We start from the raw sequence: 24,868 nt of genomic DNA on the forward strand, positions 1-24,868 counted from the left end.
TGAAATAATAGCAAATTCATGTCTTGTATCACACCTGCAAAATCAGGCGGTGAAAAAATTTGATTAAGGTCAAAAAAGATGACTGACTAAGGTGCAACATCCTACCAAAATCAGTTTTAATGGTGGATAGTGGCAGTAATTTCCAGTGTTATATTTTAGTGTGATGAGGATTTATCAGCCAGCATCTAGCAGCGTGATTGACAGGTGAGAGAAGTTTGCTAAAAGCTTCAGTAATAAAGAATATAAAAGCCTTTGGTATTTTAAGACTTTAAATTTGCTTTGCTTTTATTACTCATATGTCTACAAATCACTCTTGCTAAGAGACTTTGTCAAATATAGGATTTAGTTTTCTATACCAACATAAATAATTGAGTTTAGGTCAGATCAGTTTTTCATGTGGGTAAAGAAATAATTTAAGTGAAACCACTGAAAACATTTCAGTGTGATGCAAGTCATGTGTGCTAGCATTTCTTTTAGTTCTTAAAGGATGTCTAACTTTTTTGTTTAATTACCAAAAGAGTTCTATGTATAATATTGCAGTTGATTGACAGCAATGATATTTTTAAGTCTGCCATAATTTTGGTTATGTCAGCAGACAACACACAAGTGAAATAGTTCATGGAATAAAAACATCCTGCATAAAAGGGGATGAATGTCAGACTGGTTTAAAATCATGGTTTTAATAAATTGTAAACTAACTAGTTTATTTTCCATTCTGCATCTGCAGTGAGTTAAATGTATTGTGAGTAGATATTGGAAAGATGCATTTTTCTCTGTGAGGCGCATTAAATTTTATGTTTCTACTGTAATTGTTTCTTTCAGCCTGTGGAGAAACACTGCAGGAATCTACAGGCAACTTTTCTTCTCCTGGGTTTCCAAATGGTTATCCTTCCTACACACACTGCATATGGAGAATCTCTGTGACCCCAGGAGAGAAGGTATTTTAATGTTTCTTTAGCTAGACACAGATACTATTTTCAAAGTAAAACGTTGTGATTATTTAGCTTTTTGTTTAAGTTTAAAAGATGCATATTAATTGAAAATAATGGTGTGTCATAAAAAATGGAACCATGGACTATGTACAGTTGACTTTATTTTGATTTGTGGTGTCAGAATCATATCATCAATCCAATGGATGTACTTGTGAAATAAAGACATAATTTCAATCTGCTGTATGCTTGCAGCATGAATGCCCTTAAAAACTGGCTCCCAGTTCAATTTATGGTTCAATATAAGAGTAGGAGAGGTGATTCAGATTCCTGAATGGTCTGTTTTCCAGCATGGGCTGGGACAAGCAGACTGAGCTGTATGGGGCTGTTAGCTGGGCTGTGGCTAGCTGGGCTGTGTTCATTAAGATGTTTCTAAAATGAAACCACAATAACATGAGTAAAGAATATGTCATTGTAGGTGTTCCTTGGTATTGGTTCTAGTGTTTTACTTTCTGGGGATCAATGTTATGGGAAAAAGTGGGCTCAGTGAGAGTAGTTTGGAGAGAGAAGTGTGCCATATAGTTTTACTTTCTGGGGATCAATTTTATGGGAAAAAAGTTGGCTCAGTGAGAGTAGTTTGGAGAGAGAAGTGTGCCCAGTGTGCCATCCTAGTGAAAGTAAAACCTGTCCTTCTTGTGTGCACCTTCTAAATGTGCTAGCTAAATCTCATTTTAATTTATTGGCTCAAATATTGGGCTGCTTCAAAACATATAAGGATAGAGGGAGTGATAAAAAGCTTCATCTGAGACAAAATATGCAGAAAAAAGGATGTGAGTTTCCTTATGTGAAGCAGTGGCTAGTATCAAGCAGTCAAGTACTAAAGACTAAAATACAAAATCCAAAGACTGAAATATAGAATCTAACAGATTCAGTACTGGCAAGTTCAAATAGGAAGACCCAGCACTTGCCCCCAGATAGTTCAGTAATTTGTCTCAGAAATCTCCCACTATGTATGAATTGGACATTCTTTTCTCCTGATTTTATTACTTTGTTCCATGTTTCTTTCAGGTCAGGATCCTGGTAGACAGCAAGAATATATACTCTTGTTGTTCTAATAGCTCCTGAGAAGCTGTAAGGGCATTTGCTACTGTGGGGAATGAAAGAAAAGTAATTTGGAGAGTGTTTGCCCTCCTCTGGGCAAGAGCCAGAGACAGGAGGAAAACTAAACACTCTCTGCTGGGAGGAAAAGGGTGGCTCAGCAGGTTGTCAGGGGAAAAAAATAAAGAGATGAATAAGACAATGTTTGTGCAAAAGATGAAAATTATTCTAGATAGTTAATTTATGTCCCCATTATTTGTGTTGCATTTTAGACATGACTGTGATATCAACAAAAATGGCTTAAGTTTTTTTCCAGTTCCATTAAAAAAAAACAATAAAAAAGTGTGTTCATCTACAATTATTTGCTCTTGAAAAAATTCTAACATCTGAGTTGATGTTTAAGTATTTATAGCATACTCCAACTTTGTGTAAGCCTATCTATAGGCACCACTGTAATATTAATATGTTTGTAATATAACAAAAAAAAAGTAGTCTTGAGTTTGTGACCACCACTGAGACTGCATTATACTGGACAAAATTTTAATGGGGGAAAGCCCCTGTGTTGAAGTCAGCAACATGAGAGGACTGGCTCCTCTCCCAATTTACTCCTTTACCTTTTACTTTTGAGACTAAAGACTACATGGTGAACTGTAGCTGTAAAAGCTGTACTCAGTATATCTATACACAGAAAATCTTGGAGGATGGTGTTATTGATGCTATATGCCCCCAGCCAGGGAGAATCCTGCCTTCTGGTGTGTAGAAATTTTATTGGCATAGGGAGAGTTGCAGCTGTGCCAGTGTTTTATTTGAATCTGCCTTTTTCAATAGGTTACATTACTTTTCAGTTTCCTTAATGTTTTACATGAAAGATAAAATAGGCCAGGAAAATCCTTGATTGATATGGGTAAAAAAATGCCGCCTGCAAAAACCTTGGTTTGTATTACTGGTATTTGTTGTATATTTTGTGCTTTCTTATCTCAGGCAGTAGGAGGTATGGTATATTCTCTTGGAAGCTGCAGTTGCACAATCAAATCTGGTGTGTAATCAATAATTCTTTAATTGTGCTGACAAATACCCATTGATTGTTTTTCCTGGGAAGCCTCTCAGCCATCCTGTCCCCTTGAACAAGCTCTGCCTTGTCTGTAGCTCTATTTAGTACTTCGCAGAATAGCAAATTGGAATCTTAAATATATTCAGACTTGTTTGGTTCATGACCAGAAATCATGCTGTGACAGACTGGAGGTTCTGCCTATGTACAGCTATTGAATTCTGGTCAGTGTTAAGAAATTGCTGCATCATCAAATACCTTGGCATGTCAGAGTGTGAAAAGGCTCTGAAGGTTATTTCATGTAGTTGCAAAAGCAGAGGCCATTGAGGAGGCTCATTAAATTTTAACCATTTGAATTTAGATAGCAGCACTTTGAGACATTGACGTGATCACAGCTAAGTGAAACCATCCATTTCCCACCCCTATCCTGGCAATTAAGGTTTGGAAAAAGGTGAATTTCCAAACAAAAACCAGAGAAGAAATCTGATGTTTCAGCTGTGTCATGGAAAAAACGGAAACTTGTGGTTAGACTGGTGAGAGACCTCCAGGCTCTAAGGAGCTGAAGCAGTGGAGGAGGTATAGCTTGTGGCTTCTGTAGCTTGCTTCCAGCAGAGCCAGCTGGGTTAGTGTAAGCAGCTGTCTGCATCTCATCAGGGCAAAGAAAAAGGGCTCCCCCTTTTGAACCCCTCTGACTGCACAGATCGGGGGGTAAAGTTGGCATGGCTGGGAAAGGACCAGACTGATGAGGGCAGCAGGCTTTCCAAGCAGTATGGCTAAATACAAACAGAGATAGCTACTTCTGAGAAAATAAGAAGATAGGAGTTTAGAGGGAATCTGAACTCCAAGTGGATGATTTGAGGAGAACAAAAGTTTTGTAAGTTGGTGTGGTCTCTTTATTTGAAGGAAGAAGGATTCTGCTAAGGACAGAGAAGTTCTCTGTGAATGAGAGAATGATCTCCCTGCCACCCTCTGGAGTAGATTCAAATAGAATTTGGAAATGTATTAAAAAACTGAAGCGGAGTAAAGCATATGAATGTTTTTACTTTTAGCTAGCTCTTCATATTTCTCATGGTAAATAGGTGGTTTTGGAATTCTGGCAATATTTGTGCATTTATTTCTTCAGTACATCTTCCTGAAGGACTGCCTGAGTAGTAAAGCCAGAATGTCCTGTGGGTTAAATATCCATGAAAGGGTGCATGAAACTGAGAAGTTTGAGATGGAACTAATCCATTTTATTACTTAAATGTCTGGGTTCATTTTTCCAGTTATGGTGTTAAAATTTTTTCCTTACATCTGGACTAAGGGTAAATTCCTCTCCTTTCAACTGACAGCTGCTCCATAGGCTGCCATGGAGATGTATTTTTGAAGTGTTAGGTACCTGCTCCTGTGCAGCAATTTGTGTTTGTTTTATAATGGCAGGGTTCAATTGCGAGTTTCTAGGATCAAAGCTAAGATAATAGCAATTCTATGCTCAAATGTGAATAGAGAAGAATTTCAATTAGTTTGAAATATTTATTTATGTACACTGAGGAACTGATTCTGAAGAACATGAATTGCTTTTCCAAGTATACCTAAATCCAATAAAAAGGTATTCATTTGAAATAATTTCATAATACAAAATATTAATAACTTTTAATCTGCTTATTTGGATTTATTCCTGTAATTGCAGGACATGATGCTAAGACTATCCTAGTCAGTCAAGGTTTGAACAGTAGCTATTGTGTCAGTGTGTGATCAGGAAAAATCCTATTCCTGTGTTAAAAGTGTAAGTTCATGGCAGTTTGGGATTAATATTTCTAAAACCGGGATAATGTAATTTAGTATAAAGGTAGTCCTTATAGTAAGTATTGAAAAAATGAAACTATGTTTACAGATAGTCTCAATAACACTTGGAGCCCAAGTTCACAAGTTCCAGAAATGTGCAGATTTCAGACTTCTGTATAAAAAGCTTTGTTGTAGTTTCATTATGAATCATTAAAGGACTGTATACTCTTTTTTGTTAGTGAACTTTCTTTCAGCATTACTGTCCAACATTTTCAACGTTTATGTGTCTGAAAGTAAAGTGTCTTGTCAAAGCAATAGTTGGAGAAACACAAACCAAACTAAAACAATTATTTAATTTTTTTTTATTTGCAGCTGATTATAGTCAGTGCTAGTTATATCAAAAATGTAATGGAAGAGGAATTGGCAATAGAATTATCAAGTAACATACTTAAAATTATATTACTCTAATATTTTACCTAATTAGTATTCTCAGATTTTTACTTCAGTGAAAACCTCCCTGTGAGCAATTAAATGTGAGTAGATTGTCTTGAATTTGTGCAAATATATAAGATTAAATAAAATAAAGTTTTCATGTTCCCAGTAAATTTGTACTTAGTCAAAGAAATAATTGAGGAGAAGATAATTAGATGTCTGAATAGTTGGAATTCCATTACAGGTGATCACTCTGGCTTCAGTTCTTCAGAATGTTGTCGAGATTGTTTTTCTCTTATTTACCACACATGATTTATTTAGGCTTCTCATCTGATTGCAGATCGTTTTAAACTTTACCACCATGGATCTTTACAAGAGCAGTCTCTGTTGGTACGACTATATTGAAGTAAGAGATGGCTACTGGAGAAAATCCTCTCTGCTTGGTATGCAACGCTGCACCGTCCACTGCACCACACTCATTGGGCTCAGTGGACCTGCTGTTGAACCCACTACAAACTTTTTGGGTTTCAGGTGTCTAGAATGGATCTAAACTTGGGGATAGGAAAAAAAAAAACAAACATCTAAATGGCCTTGACTTCAAGCCTCAAGCCTTCCTTTCGCTGCAGCTTGCCAGTATTCAGCTGCAAGGGTGGAAAGATGACAACTACAAAATGTGCAAGATTTTGCTTTGCTTATGGATATTGAATTATGAAGCTGCCGTAGGTTTTTTTTTCCCCCCCACAGAAATAGGGAAGAAGTTTACAGACAAATCTGTAGAGCATATGATGGGAAATTCATAGGTCATGTGATGAGAACATGCACCTGCTGTAGAGCTGTTCTTATGAGCTCTGTGCTTGTACCTTTAAGATTTGGGACAGATCACTTCTCTTTGTTCCTTGTGTGTCCTTCCCTGCTCTTGCAGACCAGAGAAATGCAAAGCAATAGAGACTTAAGCTTGGGTTGCAATGGAAATGTAAAAGCTGCAGTCATCCTTTTTTAATTTAGAAGGTTGGTGGGAAGATTTCACCTCCCATAATGCTAGTGCCCAGATACAGAGGACAGCTCTCTAAAAGGAGTACCTATTTTTTTGGCCTTGAGCAGTAAATAAAGAGGAAACAGTTTAGACCAGACAGTAATTATCCTCTTCTTGTGTTCTCTATCAACTGGAAAACCAGAAATTTTACCTATCTAGGCAGACTTTAAGAGGGTAATGTAGAATAGGTCATTTAGATGTTGCTTTTTAAATCTCTTTGGCCCTTAGACACAATCAGCTGTATTACTGTGACCTGCATTTGTTCCTTTCTTAAGATTAGTACTCACTTTCCCCTTCCAAAATGCATGTGTTTGTATGTATATAAACAACCTCTAACAATATTTTTTTTTCATTAATTCCCCTAAGGTTTTATGCTTAGACTTGTGAGCCTGACTGCAATAAAAAGTTCTGAAAGCTTTATAATAAAATCTTTGTGTGTTAGGTCCTGATCTGCAGAAACAGATGTGCTTAACCATAAGCGTATGAATAGTTCCACTGACTTGGTTCTGCTACTTCTGCCTATAATGTTAAACACTTGTATAAATGTTTGCAGCATTTGGCTTCAGAGGCGGCAGAAAATGCAGTTACTGGTTGCATGTTTTTAGGCAGGTTTTGTGGTGACAAACTGCCAGAAGTGCTCACATCCACCGACAGCAGGATGTGGATTGAGTTCCGCAGCAGCAGCAACTGGGTTGGGAAGGGTTTTGCAGCAGTTTATGAAGGTAAGCCTCTTATAGCATTAAAAATAATTTGGTTATTGGGAAAAAATAATATTAACCAGATACCTTTTAAAATTAATCATCCCCACCAAAACTAACATATGAAATCAGTATTTTATCACCAAGAGATAGTAGGTGCTAAATTACTAGACAGGGCATTTTGAAACTCCTCCCATGACTGAATTTCAGCTGAGCTCTTTTTCAGGGGAAATCACTGATAATAATCATAAAGATTTTTACCGGTCTTTATTTACTAAGTATGCATGTTCTTGTGCTTAGTGTTTGCAAAGATTTCTGTGTGTACTTTCTGTTGATCCTTCAGAAAAATCTGTCTTATATTTTCCATATACTCTGGGAATAGTTAACAAAGGCACCCATGCACATTGGGTGTATTAGCAAGTCAACACTCACCTGTTTAAAACAGAACCTGTACTTTTCATGAAAATATTTTTTAATTTATATTAGCTGTTTCTTCAAACTGAATGCAAGCTTGAAGTGATAAACTGCAGGTTAAAATGCATAGATCATTATAAAATATGAGATTTTGCTTTCATTTGTCTCTTTCTAAAGGTTAGTAAATATCAATTAAGAATGTTTATGAAGTATACTTCAAGGGTGAACAAAAATTTAATTATTTTGACCCTTTAAATATATTCTGTAAAATGTATAGATTCAGATTATCCGTAATTACAAATTCATCCTCAACACTGTAGACATGTTTAGAGCTATTAGAAATGCTAAATTATATTTGCTAGCTAAAGTACATATAATGGTTTAAATCAATTGTGTTTTCAATAATTTATTCTTGGTTTAAGATTTAAGTATTGTCCAGAACAATTTTATTATTAGTTTTGAAAATGGGAGCATATAATGTCACTTTGGGCATGGGGAAATTATAGAAAATGTCATTATTGACAGTAAAATGTTATGCTTTTATCAGCTATTTGTGGAGGTGAAATCCACAAAAATGAAGGCCAGATCCAGTCTCCCAATTATCCTGATGACTACAGACCAATGAAGGAATGTGTGTGGAAAATAACAGTGTCAGAAAACTACAATGTAGGATTAACCTTTCAAGCATTTGAGGTAAAGCCTTTTAACTAATCTCAGACAAGCATCTAGTGGCTGAGTGATAGTGAAATTTAAAGAAATATTTATTAAACCTGTGAATGAATTTAAGAGTTCCCTATGAAAATTAACTCCATAATCTATGAAAGTTTCTCTTCCCCAGAAATTATCAAAATTATAGGGTTTTTATGTTATCTCTAATATTTGAATTAGAATATTAAAATTACTGAAGATAGTCACATTTTACCAAGTACATAATATAGCTCAGCAAGGTTACATCAATATTCTGTTAAATAACCAGGACCTTTGATTTTTGCTAAATCTTATTGTCAAAAAATGAATGCGTGACTGGATAAAAAACCACTGTTTCTTTGGCTTCTGCTTTGAAAAGGAAACAAACCTAAAACTGATATTCAGATCCAAAACCTATATTTAGTGAGGAAAGAAAAGAGATGTGGTAAGTCGTCATAGGTGTATGTTTTTAGTATACATCACACTGTGTATAGCATTTCTAAACTGTGGTAGACTATTACATAAAAATAAAAAGTGGTATTTAATGTCTGTTTTATTCCTACACAATACACCAGCTTGAACTCTGTGGATAAATTTAGCAGTATACTTTGAGTTAATTTGTTTTATTTGAATATACTTCAGCAATAAGGACATGAAGAATGTTTTTTAAAAATCTAGGCTTTTTTCCTTTATGTTGTACATAGATCTTAATACAGGTATAGGAAACAGAGCTGTAATTTCCAACCTGACACTTTAGTCTTGCAGACAAACTTCAGGGTTATGGCACATTTTTACAGTGACTGGTAGAAAGATTTGAGTATGAGACACTAAGGGACTGGGAATTTATCAGCAATTATGAATGTAAAATATCAAAGTTTTAATATTTTCATAGATTCTACTTAATTTCCCTTTTTTTTAAAAATTCTGAATTAATGTCAGTTTTAATGCAGACAAGATCAGCTTCCCCTGGTCTTCTGAGCTGCATGATCTGGCTCAAGTTCACTTACCATAGTGTGTTAGTCTCTTTATTTAAGACCTGTTGAAAATGAATGTTTTGAGTACCTTTTATATAATTTACTGACTAGATATGGAGCTTTTCTAGTCTGCCATTGGTGCTCAGCATTTATTAATGTGATGACAAAGGAAATGGTCCTATTTCTCTGCAAAAGAGATTTGCTGCAATATTTGGTTTGGATGCAGTTCATCAGCAGTGGTCTGCATGTGCTTGAACTGACCGCAGTTCAGTATCATTACTGGGAGAATCAAACATCTCTCCCTATCTTTCAGGAACTTTTTCTAATGACCAAGTTAGGGACTATTTACAAGTGTGAAGATGGCATGCTTATGCCTCACCATTCAGGAAATAACCAGAACCAAAGGACCAACAAACAACAGAATGTTTTAGTAGACAAGAGATTAATGCCTCCGGAAGAAATGTCCAGTTTTTCCTCCAGACTGTTTAGTATTATGGCACTCTAGAGGTGAGACATGTGGACTAACACCTCATAAGAAGAAAGAGGAAATTGAGCAGAAATGTAGTCAGAGGACAGTCTCAAGTTGGGGCTTATACTTCATGTGCTATGGAAAGAAAAAAAAAATTCCAACAGTAGGGACTTGAAATACTTCTCCAGGGAGAGTCTGAGCTGTAATTCCACAGTGGCAAGATGCCCTTGAGCACCAAATTAGACACCCCAGACAGGCACAAGACTGCTATATCTGTCTTTGTGGCATCTCTTACTGGCTCACCCACTGGGCTCCCTGCTGAGGATGGGAGTTACTTTGGGAACTGCTCTGGAGTGCCTGGACCTTCACCACTGATTTGTATTTCTGCTCCTAGCTCTTGAAGGTAGGTGTTCTGGTTTTTGGTACGGAGTCCCTCTCTGGACTGAATCTTTGGTGCACTGCCCAGTAAAACAAAAAGTTGCTTAAAAATCACTGTTCTTGGTGCCAGCTGAGATAGAAAAAAGTAAATGTCAGGCCAGAGAGTTATTGCAGTGTGTTTGTGAGAAAATTACTTCTCTGTCTTCTGAAAGGTACAGTTAAGTAAGAGGAATTCTCATTATCCCTATGTAATACTAGGGAAAAAAACTGTATAAATAACCTTCATTCTGAAATGAAAGCACTAGGGAAACTGGGAATTTCAAACTGTATCAATGAGTCATCTTGTTTTGCCTGCTGTGGGCAACACATTTTCCACTGAGTGCAGGATTACACTTTCTTATTTGGCTGCTATAATTTCCACTGTCTGTGTGAAAGTAGAGATGTTGGGACTGGGAACTCCATCTTTTTCATTGTTACAGTCACCTTTATAATATTCTTTGAAAATTAGAAGGTTTTTTCCCTAAGTTTATTTGCTTTTTTATTTAAGACCTTTTTTTGGCACACAGTCTCACCAGCTTAAAAAATCCCAAGGGTATGTAGAGCAGATTCATATTAATCTTCCTTGTTTGAGTGACCTTGTTAAACTCTGTGCAGATAGCAATAATTTAAATCATTTTTACATAAATCAGGGAATAAAATTTATCTGAACTTCTGATTTTACTAGGCATATATTCCACCTTTTATGACTGATGTCTAAAACCTGAGACAGATATGTTTACCTGTATTGCAGTTTGATGTTGTGAAAAAAATTAACAATGACAACAAATAAAGATTTTTACTGCAAGAGAATTGCTCCCAGATTTGCTCTTCATATCCTTATCTCTCCATTTTTTTCTTTTATTTTTCATTTTTTTCTGTTGGAAGAGTGCTATAAGACAAAGGTACTCTGGATGTGTATTTGTTTGTTTTTATGTCGGTATTTGTTTGGGTTTTTTGGTTTGGTTGATTTGTTGTTTTTCTAAACTTGAAAGTATCTATGAGGCCTTTTCTTTTTTGAGTAGGGATGTGGAGAATATCTCTGGTTTGCCATTTCTCTGGGAGATTTCCTAGTGTTTTCCTGCTCTTCTGTGCCTGTTTTAGTAATTTTTCTGACATTTTCTCAACTTAGTTCTCTGATGCCATTTAAATTCTAGGTTTCCTCCAAGGCCTTCAGGAGCTGAGGTTATCCTTCAATTTCCTATAGGAAATGCACTTTTTTGTAAAAAAATTTTAGATATGATTTCTTTTTAAAAATTGCTAATATTCTGCATCTTTCTTTTCATCAACATGTAATATAATGTAAATATCTTGTGACATTTTAGTGCTCCAGTAAACAAGATTTATGGGACCAGTCCTGTTACAGCCAAACTCACCAGGGGTCCTTTCATTAACTGGAAGAGGTTTTCCTCAATGAACAAATAGAAAGTAGGAAGAATAAGAAAGACAGAAAATACAGGAGGAATAAGAGACTATTGCAAGTGTGATAGACCTTTGTATGGTAGTGTTCCCAGATGATAGTATCAGGTAATCTTAAAAACTAAGGTTCAGAGAAAAACTCCACATTTTAAAATATTTTTTTTCATTGATTACCAAGTACCAGTTATTTCTCAAAACCACAATCCTTATCTGTTAGGTAACGTATAGGTGTAACACTTTAATCCCTTTAATATTGATAGTACTGGCATCACTTGCACTAGTAGTAAACTAAATATTAGTGAATATGGTAGAACAGCCATGTTTCAAATGGGTTTTTTTGACTCAATAGCACTTTGCAAGTTGGTTGATTCTTATAGGCTTAGAAAGTTTAGAAACTTACCCCTATACTAAATGTATTTTAGCTGTTCTCTTCTGCCCAAAATAACGTGATCCTCAGAAAAGAAATTACTAATTCACCTCAATGGAAATTTGGCACATGTAACTCAGAGCCACACTGGGCTGGTGGATAATCATAATTTCCATATTGCCCATAAAAAATGGAAACATGGAAAAAACTGATGTTAATTAAATGTCTTGAGTACTGAAATGACCACAGATGTGTGGGGAAAATGCACAATTCTTTCACTGATATTGGTGAGCTTTGTACCAGTTCACCTCTTGATTTTTACTGAGATAACAAGGCAGATTTTTTTTTTTTTTTCAAATTGGAATATGATGTCATTAATTTATTCTTTAGATGAATGAAAATTTGGAATTGGTATTGTCAAAAACTTACCAGTGCTCATGCACTGCATTAGTTGTATACAATTGCCACTAAAATCAGCAATAGGTGGTTGCATCCCAAATCTTCCTGGCTTTCCTCACTCATTCCCAAACTGTCCCAAAGCAATTCCTGACCAAAAATCTAGGCAATTGCAGTAAATGGCAATATGGTTTGTGACCGAGGAGTGGGTGGGAGAAAATTATGAATGTTAATGTCTGGAGAATTGGGAAGTTGGAAAGAAGACAGAGAAATGTGTGTAAGTGCCATATTTTCATGCCACTAAAATGGCACACAATCAAACAGTTCCTTCCCCCAGTTTTGCCTTCTATATCAGAAATCTTCATGTGCTAAGTGGAAACTCCTTAGTCTGTGGTGATTCCTGAGCTTCACGTTGGTCGTCATGCACAAGTAGAGCAGAGAACCAGTGGATACTTCTGCTTACTGTGAAGTTTAGGTGCAAGAAAAACTCTCTGGAGATCAAATGTAGATTTTTCTGGGTTTAGTTTAGACTTCTTTATTGATTTAACAGAATGTGGATATGCTGAATTAGATTTGAGGCTTTCTCCAACCCTTCTACCTGACTGTGATCCTGTCACCCTCCCCATCCTCTCCATCCCTAAACTTGCCTCTCCCAATTCAGCCAGGTCCTTGAACAAGAGTGTTCTTTTAGGAATTATTTTTGAATACTTGGATCTAGTTAATTCTTTTATAAATAAGACTGAGCGATGTGAAGTGTTCCAGCAGTAAAATGACCCAGCTCAAGCGGGTTTTTCATTCTGTTGAGAAGGACACACTCTCAATAGAGACAAGTATCATAAATTAACTAGCTTCTGGACAAGGTCATATTTGGGCTGCTACTGCTTTCCTCTCTGGTGCAATTCCCATTCTGATCAACTCTGCAAATACCATTATGTAAAAAGCACAAGGCTCACTACTCAAGCAGACATGCACACATGCCCACTCACTCATATTAGTCTGTGTTTGAATGTCATCCAGCAGAAAGTTTAAATGGAAAGGGAACTTTTCAGTTGGTCTGGTTTCAGTACAATGAAGATTCACTCATAGGCACAGAAAATCAAAAGAGGACACCTGAAATCAGGAATTGTGCAAGAGAAACTGGACCCATCAGCCGCAGAAAAATTAGTTTATTTTTGTCCTTTGTTCTGACAGAGGACAAAAATAATTTTTATTTTTTTTAAAATAAACTAATATTTTAAGTAGTCTTAAGACTACTTAAGAGCTGATCATTTTAGATGTGTTTGGATCTAATTTTTCAGATGCATCAAATTCCTTATGCACCACAATTTTTTACCTTTATCCTGCAACATCTGTGAACAGTGACAAATGCAAAATTTTGCTCTGCCTTGAGGATCAAGGGAGATTCTAAAAATCTTATCATATTGTTGAAAATTGAGCTTTTTAATATGCTAAAATGGTGAATATTTCTGACCTGTTTAGTTACTGAGCCATTAATCTTCTTTAGTTGAGTGTACATGAGAAAAGAGGACTTGAGATGAGAATAGAAGTTAACAGAACATTAGAAAGCTTAGAGGTGAGCATGTCTTTTTTAGTTTTTTCCCAGTTAGGTTGTTGTGTCCTTAGTAACATTTCTTTTTTTCTTTCTTTTTTTTTTTTTTGTGTAGAAAACAAGTATAGTTAAAATCCATTCAGTGATGTTCATTCATCTTTCTGCTGCTGGAACCCTAAACAGAGACCTGAACTTTGAAAAATTTAAATTCTTTTTATTATCTGACTGATGTATGGTCAAGTTCAGGTAGGTCATTTTGAAAATTATGTTTTACAGATTGAAAGACATGACAACTGTGCATATGACTACTTGGAAATCCGAGATGGAACAAATGAGAACAGTCCTTTGATTGGTCACTTTTGTGGATATGACAAGCCAGAAGACATTAGATCTACCTCTAATACCCTGTGGATGAAGTTTGTTTCTGATGGAACTGTTAACAAAGCAGGGTTTGCAGCTAACTTTTTTAAAGGTAAGTGTTAAAACATATTTTGGGAGTTATGAACAGCTTATCACTTCTTCTTGGACTAGAAAATTATGAAGGGCCATGAAAAATATTTCTCAATCTTTTTTTACTACTAGACTGAATAGAATATTTTTTCCTGGGCATACAATTTATTCAAAACAAAACAATAGAGATTTTTGAATCTCCTAGTAAAATGTGTCCAAAGAATGAAGGAACATATTCAGCACAACTTTCTACTGTTTTGAGGTTCAGTTAATCAACTTAGTTCTGAAACATATCTAATTTTTTAAAATGGCACATTTTTTACATTGTGTTACCAAATATAAACAGTGTAATTGCAAATGGCTTTTTTTTTCTCTTCAAGTTTTTTTTTTTCTTTTCTTTGCCTAAATCTTGTCAGTTTTTTTCTAATCTGTTTTCTGGATTAGTCTTCTTTATCAATTTATTACTCTCTGTAAGGAGGGAAGAAAACCAAAAAAATCACATCAAAAATCATATTGAGCAATAACCTCCTAGTTTTCCTTCAGCTATGTGTGTTTTTTTGGGGAGAGGAGGGTGAAATACAGTTGCATGTATGCCTGAAGCATTTGATGCATGGAAAGTTTGTAATTTGCACACGGTGCTGCCGGTGGCACAGTTAAAGCCACTGGTAGTGTTGTGGCCATGATGACACCTGGAATACAGGTCATGCCACGAGGAAAACCTTTTGCTCTTTTTTAAAGAAACCATGGCTTTTCTAATTGTAACTGATAGCTTTCATTGTAGACAATTATAACTTTGAAGGCTATAGGCATGAGAGTAGGAGCTCTTATTTTTTTCCCTGAGAAATTACTTGTCCTGGTGTAAAAAAACAATATTCCAGCATCTGAAGAATATTTCAGTAATGAATCTCATGGGTATATTTCAGAGTTAGTAGAGAGAACACACAATTCCTTTCCCTCCCCCAGCCCTGATTCATCTTGTTCCTTTTAATATCACTAGAATAAAAACCTAGGATTTGAGGATTCTGTTAATCTGTTTTTGAGTATGAATTCAGGATAATGTACAGATTGATTCTGAGGGAGATAAAGTGCCCTTCAAGTGACCCTACTGTGGATTTTCAATGTTTCCTTCAATACTTAGTACAATCTTTAGATTATAGCTGCCTGAATTACTGTATGCTGCACACAAAGTGCTTATAAATTAGTTCTGCAGCTGTTAGTAGATATTGTTAAAATAAAATAAAAAAAACCCAAGAAACCAAAAAAAAAACCCAAAAAACCCAACCCAACAAAAGAAAAAAAAAAAAAAACAAAACAACACTCCACAAAGGAAAGATTTTTATTTTCTCCATTGCAGGTCTCCTTAGCATTTGAAAATCCTCTAGTCAGCAACCACAGTGGTTTATGTAGTGCATCTTATAATGGCATGCATACAGCTTTCTGGGTTACTATTGATCCAGAAGTTACAGCTGAGGAAGATTATTATTTAACATATTTTTGCATTCTTGCCTGTCTTGGCAGAGGAAGATGAATGTGCCAAACCTGACAATGGTGGCTGTGAGCAGCGCTGTGTAAATACCCTGGGCAGTTACCAGTGTGCCTGCGACCCTGGCTATGAACTTGGTCCTGACAAGAAGAGTTGTGAAGGTACAGTGTACTGCTGTCTTATGGGCTCTTAAAGCTCTCAGAGTGCCATGGCCTGAATGAAATGCTACACATTTCTTAGGCTCTGTCTGAGCAGCATGAGATCTCTGGAATCCAACCCAGAAAACCAGTGCTGTCCTTTTAGTAGTGATGCCAGAGCCATGTTTGTCCTCTGTCTGTCAGCAATTTAATTTTGCAGATTTTGCTGTTTGTCAATCAGGAATGGTGCAAAGTAGGACTTCATAGCACTTGTTACGCTATTCATACTCACTAAAGCAAAGTCTCTCAAGGGGACAGTTACCAGCAGAGTTTCTCAGAATCAGAGTGTTTAACAAGCCCTCTGACCACCTCTGACTGGGATGTGCCTGGGAAGCTGGCAGGTCTTGAAGAGCAAGGTCCTCTATTTTAGCTCGAAGCTCAGAGGAATCCTCCCCTCTCCTAGTCACACTGTGGGCTTTTCTTACTTTTCAGGGTGAGCAAAGCATGTTCAAATAATCATTTGGAGAAAAAAGAAAGAGATAAACAGAAGTCTGTGTAAATATACTACTGAACTGAGATAAGATTTTGCATTCTATGAATATTTCATATCAAAGGAAAGAACCATAAGCTCTTGATTATTACGCACCAACTATTGTTTGATTTTTATTCATAGACACCCATAAACCAAAGGATAGCACAAATTTATTCTTAGCTCATCTGTGTGACTAGTGAATGGATTTTGAAAATTGGGGTGCTTGGAGTCCTGGTTTTCTTCTGATGCAATTCACTGGTCTCTCTTTTTCCTAATTTCCTGGCTTTAATTCATTATTATTCACAGTTTGGGGTAGTTTTGCCTAGTTTCTTTGCAATTCTTTCTTGTTATTTTGCTTTTGGATCTGTGGGACTGGTTTGGGTTTTTTTGTTTGTTGTATGTTTGTGTGAGCTCGTGCAAGTCCTAGATTAAAGGCATGTTAGATTGTGGGTCTCATGAAGTTGGTTGGGGTTTTTTTGGTTGTTTTTCCTCCCTCCCCAACCTTTAGTAAAGAGAACATTGGAAAAACGATTTATTTGGATGTCTGCACAGGTAGACAATAAGAAAATAAGTTTAATCAAAGGAGGGGCCATGAAGACAGAGGTTTGATCTCTGGGCTTTTTGATGGTCAACCCAAATTTACATAAGGAATTGAGCTTTGTCTGCTTGCTGACTCAAGTCAGAATATTAGAGAAGTCTTTCAGAAGACTCTTCTCTCTGCCTCTGAAAAATAGAAAAGAGATACGTTGCTGGCACTCAAACAGTAAAGCAACTCTGTCAAAAGAAGTCACTCTAAGCGCTGCAGTGCAGGGTAGAGCAAAAACCCTGAGCTATCCCTAGAAGTGTACGTGTTTGTTCCAGTTGAGGTGGCACTCACTGTACTTAGATAGTACTTGGAACTGCTTAATCAAAATTACTGTGTAGTCACTGTGAACATTACTTCCTCGTTATAGTTTGGGCCTCTGAGAGGTGAGCTTGCTGTATTAATTCACACATGAGTAAAAGCCTCTAGTCAGAAATTTTGCCTTATACTTCACTGCAGTGTTGACATGCACAGAAATTTACTTTATAATCTTCTAATCCAAGTCTCCACCAATGGCAGCATATTAGAAAGGGTCAAGATTTTATTTTTTCACTATTTCCACATTTCCCACCCTTGCCTCAAGGATCAATAGAGCAATGTTCAGAAGCAGCAATTGAAATCTGGCAGTAGTTTCTCTGACCCAGATTGGATCATTTGAGGGGACAGCTTGTGTCATCTGGGTGCAATCTCTAAACCTATGTCTGGCCTTTTTTTATACGCTGAGGTGTGACCCAGGGTCTTAGTCCACCCATTCCCATCAGATTACTTTTATATGTATACCAAGAAGAGTGCTGCATGGAAAACTAGGGACCAGGAGAAACATTGATGTGTGTTGGAGTTGACAAAATGAGCCTTGACATAGTAACTGGTGAATTCTCCCAGCTGTGTTAGATGGAGTAGATGCAGTATGTGAGATCATCGGCTAGACTGCAATAGCCAGTTTTTAAAGCATTCAGTGTTAGCAGAGAGCAGTTGAGTAGAGCTCCCTCCTTCAGCTCTTTGGAAAGAGATTTGTGGATGATTTCCAGTGCTGTCACAGTGCTGTAATGGTTATCAATGTAGCAGAGTGTGATTGAGAGCTTCTCTAAATCCCTTTACTTTCCTTAAAAAAAAAAAGAAATTGCACAGATGGAAAAGATTAATGAGTTTATCCTTTGCTAGTTGAACTGCATTCAAGAACGTAGCACAGTATTTTTCTGTTTTATGGAGGTGATTATTTGGCATATACTTGGAAATAAGAGGCATTTTTTCTTTTAATTGAACATCCATGATTCAGCAAAAGTAATTGTGACTGAAGTGTACATATCTGCTCTTCCAAAGAAGTTCCCTTATCTAGTAGGCTATGGGAGGCATATACAGCCATATGTGCTGGGACAGGTAGGGCTGATTCTCCATCAATAATCAAGGAGAGAAGCACATCTTAAAAATCCCTCTGTCAGAAGAGGGGTGGTCAAGGTCTTGGGGAGGGCAGTGAGGTCAGAGGACTTGCATGGGAAAGGCTGTGAGAGAATAACCAGAGTCTCTGGAGGGAGGGGAAAAGAATGAATATGATAACGCCTTGTGTAGTCCTGAAACTTATCTCTGCCCACAAACCTGCAAGCTGTTCAAGATAGAGGCTGTCTCTTTCCCTTTGTTTGCACCAAGCATGATAAAGCAAGATTCTGATTAGTCTGTCTGGGCATTGCAGCATATAAGTAATGAGAGGACTGATTCTTCTCCGTGTGCTTCTGTTTATAGTAAAACGCGCTGTCAGTCGAAATTATGTTCTCTTTTAATTTTACAGCTGCTTGTGGAGGACTCCTGACAAAGTTAAATGGGACTATAACCACACCAGGGTGGCCAAAAGAGTATCCGCCAAACAAAAACTGCGTGTGGCAGGTGGTTGCCCCAACGCAATACCGAATTTCAATGAAGTTTGAGTTTTTTGAGTTAGAAGGGAATGAAGTAAGTAACCATGAACAAAGAGCTGCACAATCTGTTATACTCTAAGTGGTTTCACAAGCATTCGAAAATAGATATTGTCTTATAGAACCCTTGCTGACCTTTCATATGCTGACAATAAGCATGGATATTCTTGTTTTCGTTTTGGGACTGTTTCTGGATTCCTTCAAAACAAACATGGAAAGAATAGCTCTCTTTTACCTATCATCTAAATGTATATGTATTACAAGAAATTTAAAAAAAAATGTTCTCTGCTGAGTCTCAGCTGACTTTTTTATCAACAAAATAAAACAGAGCAAATGGGGCTGAAGCATATTGGAAAGAATTCAAGAGAAGAAAATCTGAAGAAACCAAATCATCTTTACAGACTGACTACAAAGAATACACATAAGCTGTGGTTAGTGATGGAGTGAGGGAGCATTTAAATCACAAGTATCTCACTGGGGGAATACTTTGAAATGAGCAGTACCAGAAATAAGTCCCAATAGAACAGCAGCAGTTTTTGAGCTGGGCAACCCCCAGAGGCATGGGGGATCTTGTGCCCAGGTGGGAGGAGGAACAGGGCACAGCCCTCCATGTGCTAAAGGATGCTCCTTACAGCTTTAAACAAAGTGGGTGTTGCAGTGCTTTTTGGATGAGAAGCACTAAAATGTGGGTTTCAACATCCTTTTCAGCTTTTGTTCTGCTTTGTAGGCAATTCTCTCTCATATCATTGAATTCTCTCATCACACTCCAGTCATAACATGCTGTAACCAGTGAGTTTATATGCACATTCTTTACATGGCATTAAGAACACAAATCCCAGGATGTTACTTCTGACATTTCTATTTATTTCTAAATAAATTTGTAGCAATGTAGTATAAAGATGGCCTGCCTTTTGAGCAGAGGTATTTGAAGGGACAAAAGCCGGAGTTTGATTTGTAACTAAGAACCAAACCAGCCATGCCTCCTCCAAAATACCTCAATATTATTTTCAGAGGCAGCAATGTCAGATTTTTATTCCCCTGTAATTTTTGGAGTGGGTCCTCAAGTCCATGAAATTCTGATTTTCAATGATATATACGTTGCATTCATGTCCTGTAATCATTATGACTAGAATTGCAAGAGATGTAATAAAAGCTTAAAAGTCCCAAGGAATTAAAATTTAATTACCATTTGAACAAGTAATAAAAACCTTTTTCTTGTGCTTTCTTGGTACATGGGCAAGATTTGCAAAGCAAACACCTGGCATGTAATGAAGTTAAATCACTTCTCTAAGGTCATAAAAGACATTCAACATAAGCAGACAGAAAAATTCTAAATGTGTTTCAACGATCAGAACTGGCATTTGATCATCTCATGTGCTACTAAATCTTGGCTTCATACTGTTAAATAGTAGCACTGAGGATAGATGCCTGTGAAAATCAGAAGAAACATAATATCTGGAAAATTCTGATATATTGTGTAAGTGCAGACGTTAAATGTACACATTTATCAAGTACTCTTTTTTTAATTTGTTATCAGAGGATTTCTTTGTAAATTTATTTTATTTGCTGTAGGTCCTCCATTTACAACCAAGTTTAATATGCCTTTTACACTATTACCAATTAATATTTTACATTCACATTGTGCAATTTAACTTGTAATTTTTTTTCAGTGCAGTGTAGTAGGAAGGATGTTAGACCTATCTGAAATTATATTTGATTTCTGATCTAAACCTAGGCAACCATAAAAACTCACCACTATAATATTGCTGGAATTATTGGTATTTATCAATGTAGTGAGCTATATTTGAAAATCACATGCGCTGTCAGAAATATGTCTTCCAGTTAGTATAGATGAACATGTGGCAATAACTCAAGCTTTATGAATCTTTGTGTTCTCTATACTGTACAGAAAGAGTTTCAACTGAATTAGTCAATTTTCAACTCTGCCACATGTGAAAATCCTTCCTGTAACAATAAAAGTTTAATCTACATCTTCAGTGTATTATATTAAAACCAAATGGAAATTATGACAACTTTTCATAGAGAGAGAACAACAAAGGCCAAAACATCCTTTTCTGTTGTTCCCTTCCAGGTCCCCTGACACTTTTTTTGACTAGAAATTGCAATTTTTCAGATACAGCTTGGATTTAATGGACCAATATGAGCTCTGTATGAATCCTGCTGGCCAATGTTCTCGTTTAAGCTATTAATTGCAGACAACTGGTACATTTTTGATTAAACGATTGACAGTTGAGCCTAAGAAGCTTAGAAGTTTTTGGCTGGATGGCTTTAAGTTGACCAAGGGATTATGCATTGAAAGTATTATCATTAGAACTAGGCCTTGCATAAGGCTTTTTTATTGCATGACTTTATTTTTAACCTTTTAATGAAAATGGCATGAATCCTGTTCCAAATTATAGCTATGCTACTGTTGGTGAGAGTTGCATCGTTTTAATAGTGGAAAGTTACATATTTGGAAATAAATGAATATGTCTTAAATGTGTAATGATGAAAACTTACCTCATAAGTTTATAGGTGAAAATTAATATTTTAAAAAAATCTTTGAGATGCATGCAGTAGAACATTTGTGGGTTTGGGGTATGTGGTTTATAGCACAAAGATAGGTATAATTTTTAGATGAACATTTCTAGATTTTAGTTTACTGTCAGTGGAATATTGGCTTTTTAAATGAAGTGGAAATGATTCTAAGCATCTTGAAATTTAAATATTAAACACAGGTCAGCATCTATAAAAATATGAGTTGGAACATAATTCATAGTATAGCTATGTGTTAGTGACCTTAAAGCATGCTTACCTATAATCAACAAATGTAAGAATTTACAAATGCTTTCAGAATCAGGAGGCAGTGAAGAAGGATATTAGTCATTTATTATTCAGCAGCAATGTATATACCATCAGAATTCTGGCATTTGTAAACAGCTTCATGCTTTTATTTTGATTAGCCAAATATTTTTTCTTTCTTTCTTTTGTCAGGTTTGCAAGTACGATTACGTGGAGATTCGCAGTGGCCTTTCTTCTGATTCCAAGCTCCACGGTAAATTCTGCGGTACAGAAGTGCCTGAAGTCATCACCTCTCAGTACAACAACATGCGCATTGAGTTCCGGTCTGACAACACTGTCTCAAAAAAAGGCTTCAAGGCACACTTCTTCTCAGGTATGGAACAGTACCCTTGTGTACCTGTAAGTGTTTCTAGGTGTTCACTGGCTAGGTAGAGTGACCACGATTTTGGTATGAAAATGAGTGGTTTCTTTGCTTATGGTTTTCCTGGTAGCTTTGAAATAGTTTTATTTGCATAAACATAAACCACGCTCCTGTCTTAAAATACCATTCAGAATTGTAATGTCTGTAGAAAATATATGGAACATATCTTTATGTACTTAAATAACAGCAGAAGCAAGAAAACTTTGTGAGATACAGAGGACAAAAGAAAATTTACTGTATTTTTACATTTTTATTAGATTTCTTTTATCCCAAGTTTTGTTGCTATTTTTTTCAAATCCCAGTTGTAAAGTGATATGAATTGCACACTGTGTACTCTTGTATTTTTTTCTACTCAAGTCTCTTAATATATTCCATTTGTTGGGAAATTACCACTTTGTGGTACAACATTTGTTTAACATTATGGCTACATCTGTGCCAAACTTTGCACTTCTTAATGTTTTGCAGAAGAACAGGGTTTAAGAGCTTGATCTTGCAGAAAAAAACCTGTGTCTTTTTATTTATGAGTGTAATTTACTGAGGGAGATCAGAGCAGTGGAGGTTTATATCATATGAGGACTTATACTGTTGAATAAAGTTACACATGAGTGAAGCTTGAGATGTGAGGAAATATTTGTTCAACAGTGGCCTCTGCAATTACCCACTGAGAGTGGAATATAGAAATCTAGCTCTGGCAGGAGACCACTTGGTGTTTGTTGCAAAAGTTTGCTTTGTGTTTTCCCTGTGTATTTACACACATACATGGGGATAGGTAACTTACCTTGTGTAAAACAACAAAAAACACCAGTCCCATCTGCCCACCTCCCTAAACCAGATGTCAAACAGAAGAATTTGGGAGTTGAATTGTGCCCCAGATGTTTTAATAGCAATGAAAAATCTGAATCTGGAGAATCCTGATTGCACTTACCATGTAGTAAAGTATGCTACCATTACTAGCTATTATTTGCTTAAAATATTTTATCAAAACTTAAATGAAATTGTATTTTATTGGTTACTGCTAATAGCTAATGCTTATAATATGTATAAATATGCTAATAAGAATCTGTATAATATGTAAGGGATGTGGTTTGGAAAGTGAAAAAATATCTACCAAGATATTTATTTACCAACAGTTTAGACTTTCAGTATTTTCTTATTATTACTGTTTTGATGCTTTTATTAAGCAACAATGAAAGATGGAAAGAGGTATTTTGTCCCATACAAAGATATAACAAACATTTTGTCTCTTTTAAGTATAACTCTTTCCTAGTAATCACATTTCTCTGGTCATAATGTTCCAAAGATCCATCTTTACCCATAGTAACACTCTTTACTTTTAAATTTATTATTTAGCAAGAAGCATTCAAGGTTTACTCGTTATTTGTAGTAAATATATATGTACATCCAACAGAGCTTCCTTCTAGAAGCACACAACTTGTCATTTTGTATTGGTCTAGTTGTGCCAGCAGGAACTGTTGCATTGACTTTTACAGGACTATATATTGACATGTTCAAGGTCTAAAGACTGCAAATGAAGTTTGTTAAATCTTTTTAAGATCTTACAGATATTTCAGATAAGACTGGCAGTGATAGTGTAGTAATTTATATAAGCTCCACGGTTCAGAAGTTGTGTTTCCTGGACATTTATACATCTGTAGTCAGTTAAATTTTGGTTTTCGTTATAGTTCATCTTCACATATTTATTTATTTATTTATTTTGCTCAAGTGACTTTAAATGAGTGGGTTCCACCAATGCTGTACCTTGGAGAAAGACTAGACTAAAGGTCATGGATTACAAAGCACCATGTTGTAATTCTTCAGAAGTTGTTTCCCTTGTATATTTCAGTTCTGAATGAAATGTCCTTATCTTTCCCTCACAAGGTAATTGCAAAAAGAAATGTTTATGATGCCATAGATCACAGAATAAATTCTTTAGTCAGGGATAAGTTTGAACTAATGTGGTTTTTAATTAATAGAAATGTGTGGTGTGTCCTAGATATAGTATATATCTAATCCCTTAAAAAAATATAGTTTGCTATAAAAAGCCTTTGAATCTGTAAGTATGTAAATTTACTGAGTGCTTCATAATGCATTCCTGCCAGCATTTCATATGAGTTCAAATATCTGAATATAATATGAGTATTTTACTTTTATTCTTTCTCAACTATCTTCCATTTTTTCTAATTTCTAGCAGATTCCATTCTTCTATGTCATCTGGCTTTCCCTGTTTGACAGTTTTCTGATTAAAACAAATTTTGTAATGCTTGAGAAAAATCAAATTTCTGAACTTAAAGTACCTAAAAAGAATATACCTCCAAATAATTAATCAGACATCTTAGGACTGTCAGAAAACACTGCTACTTTCTTATCTCTGAATTCCTTAATATGGGCATAATATGCTACTAATCTGTCAATGAAGAACAGATTTGAGACTTCAAGTATTTTGGCTTTTGGGAGTTGATGACATAATTTTTCAGCTGATGAAGTGCTGGGGATTTTTTGCCTGTTTATATGTATATTGTTTTTTAGAATACAATAATTTAAGAATGATATCTGAGTAGAAATACTTTGACACTTGATTGCACACATTTACCAATTTTATTAATTGAATCACAATAGATGTGTAAGCATTTAGTTTTAAAGACATAAATAATGAAAAAAATGTAATGACTAAAACACTGCATCTTGCACTATATTCACCAGTAAAGGCATGTGCAATGGTCAGCAAGAGAGAAAGGTGGATAAGTTAAATTAGTGTGAGGATTAGGAACTGAAAAATGTTTCTCAAGCATAGCCAAAGAACTACTCTTTTCTTCAGCAACTCTTTTGGTGGTGAATTCTGCACCACCGCCGGAGATGAGAAAG

At 35.9% G+C, this 24,868-nt stretch overlaps 1 protein-coding gene across 3 annotated transcripts in view; it reads left to right on the forward strand.

Annotated features, from left to right (window-relative positions):
- TLL1 (tolloid like 1) overlaps positions 1-24,868 on the forward strand; it is a 127,331-nt gene that overhangs the window by 83,354 nt on the left and 19,109 nt on the right. For 2 of the 3 annotated variants that reach the window (XM_039700267.1, XM_039700268.1), the window contains exons 9-16: positions 823-938; positions 5,612-5,714; positions 6,910-7,026; positions 7,964-8,109; positions 13,968-14,163; positions 15,660-15,785; positions 18,660-18,820; positions 21,778-21,958. In XM_039700267.1, coding sequence (XP_039556201.1) covers positions 823-938; positions 5,612-5,714; positions 6,910-7,026; positions 7,964-8,109; positions 13,968-14,163; positions 15,660-15,785; positions 18,660-18,820; positions 21,778-21,958 — 1,146 coding nt within the window. Of the gene's footprint in view, positions 1-822; positions 939-5,611; positions 5,715-6,909; positions 7,027-7,963; positions 8,110-13,967; positions 14,164-15,659; positions 15,786-18,659; positions 18,821-21,777; positions 21,959-24,868 lie in introns of those variants that run through there. The other variant, XR_005626621.1, reaches the window with a different exon arrangement.

The sequence above is a fragment of the Passer montanus genome, unplaced genomic scaffold, assembly GCF_014805655.1.
Source record: "Passer montanus isolate IOZ18808 unplaced genomic scaffold, ASM1480565v1 scaffold14, whole genome shotgun sequence".
NCBI lineage: Eukaryota > Metazoa > Chordata > Aves > Passeriformes > Passeridae > Passer > Passer montanus.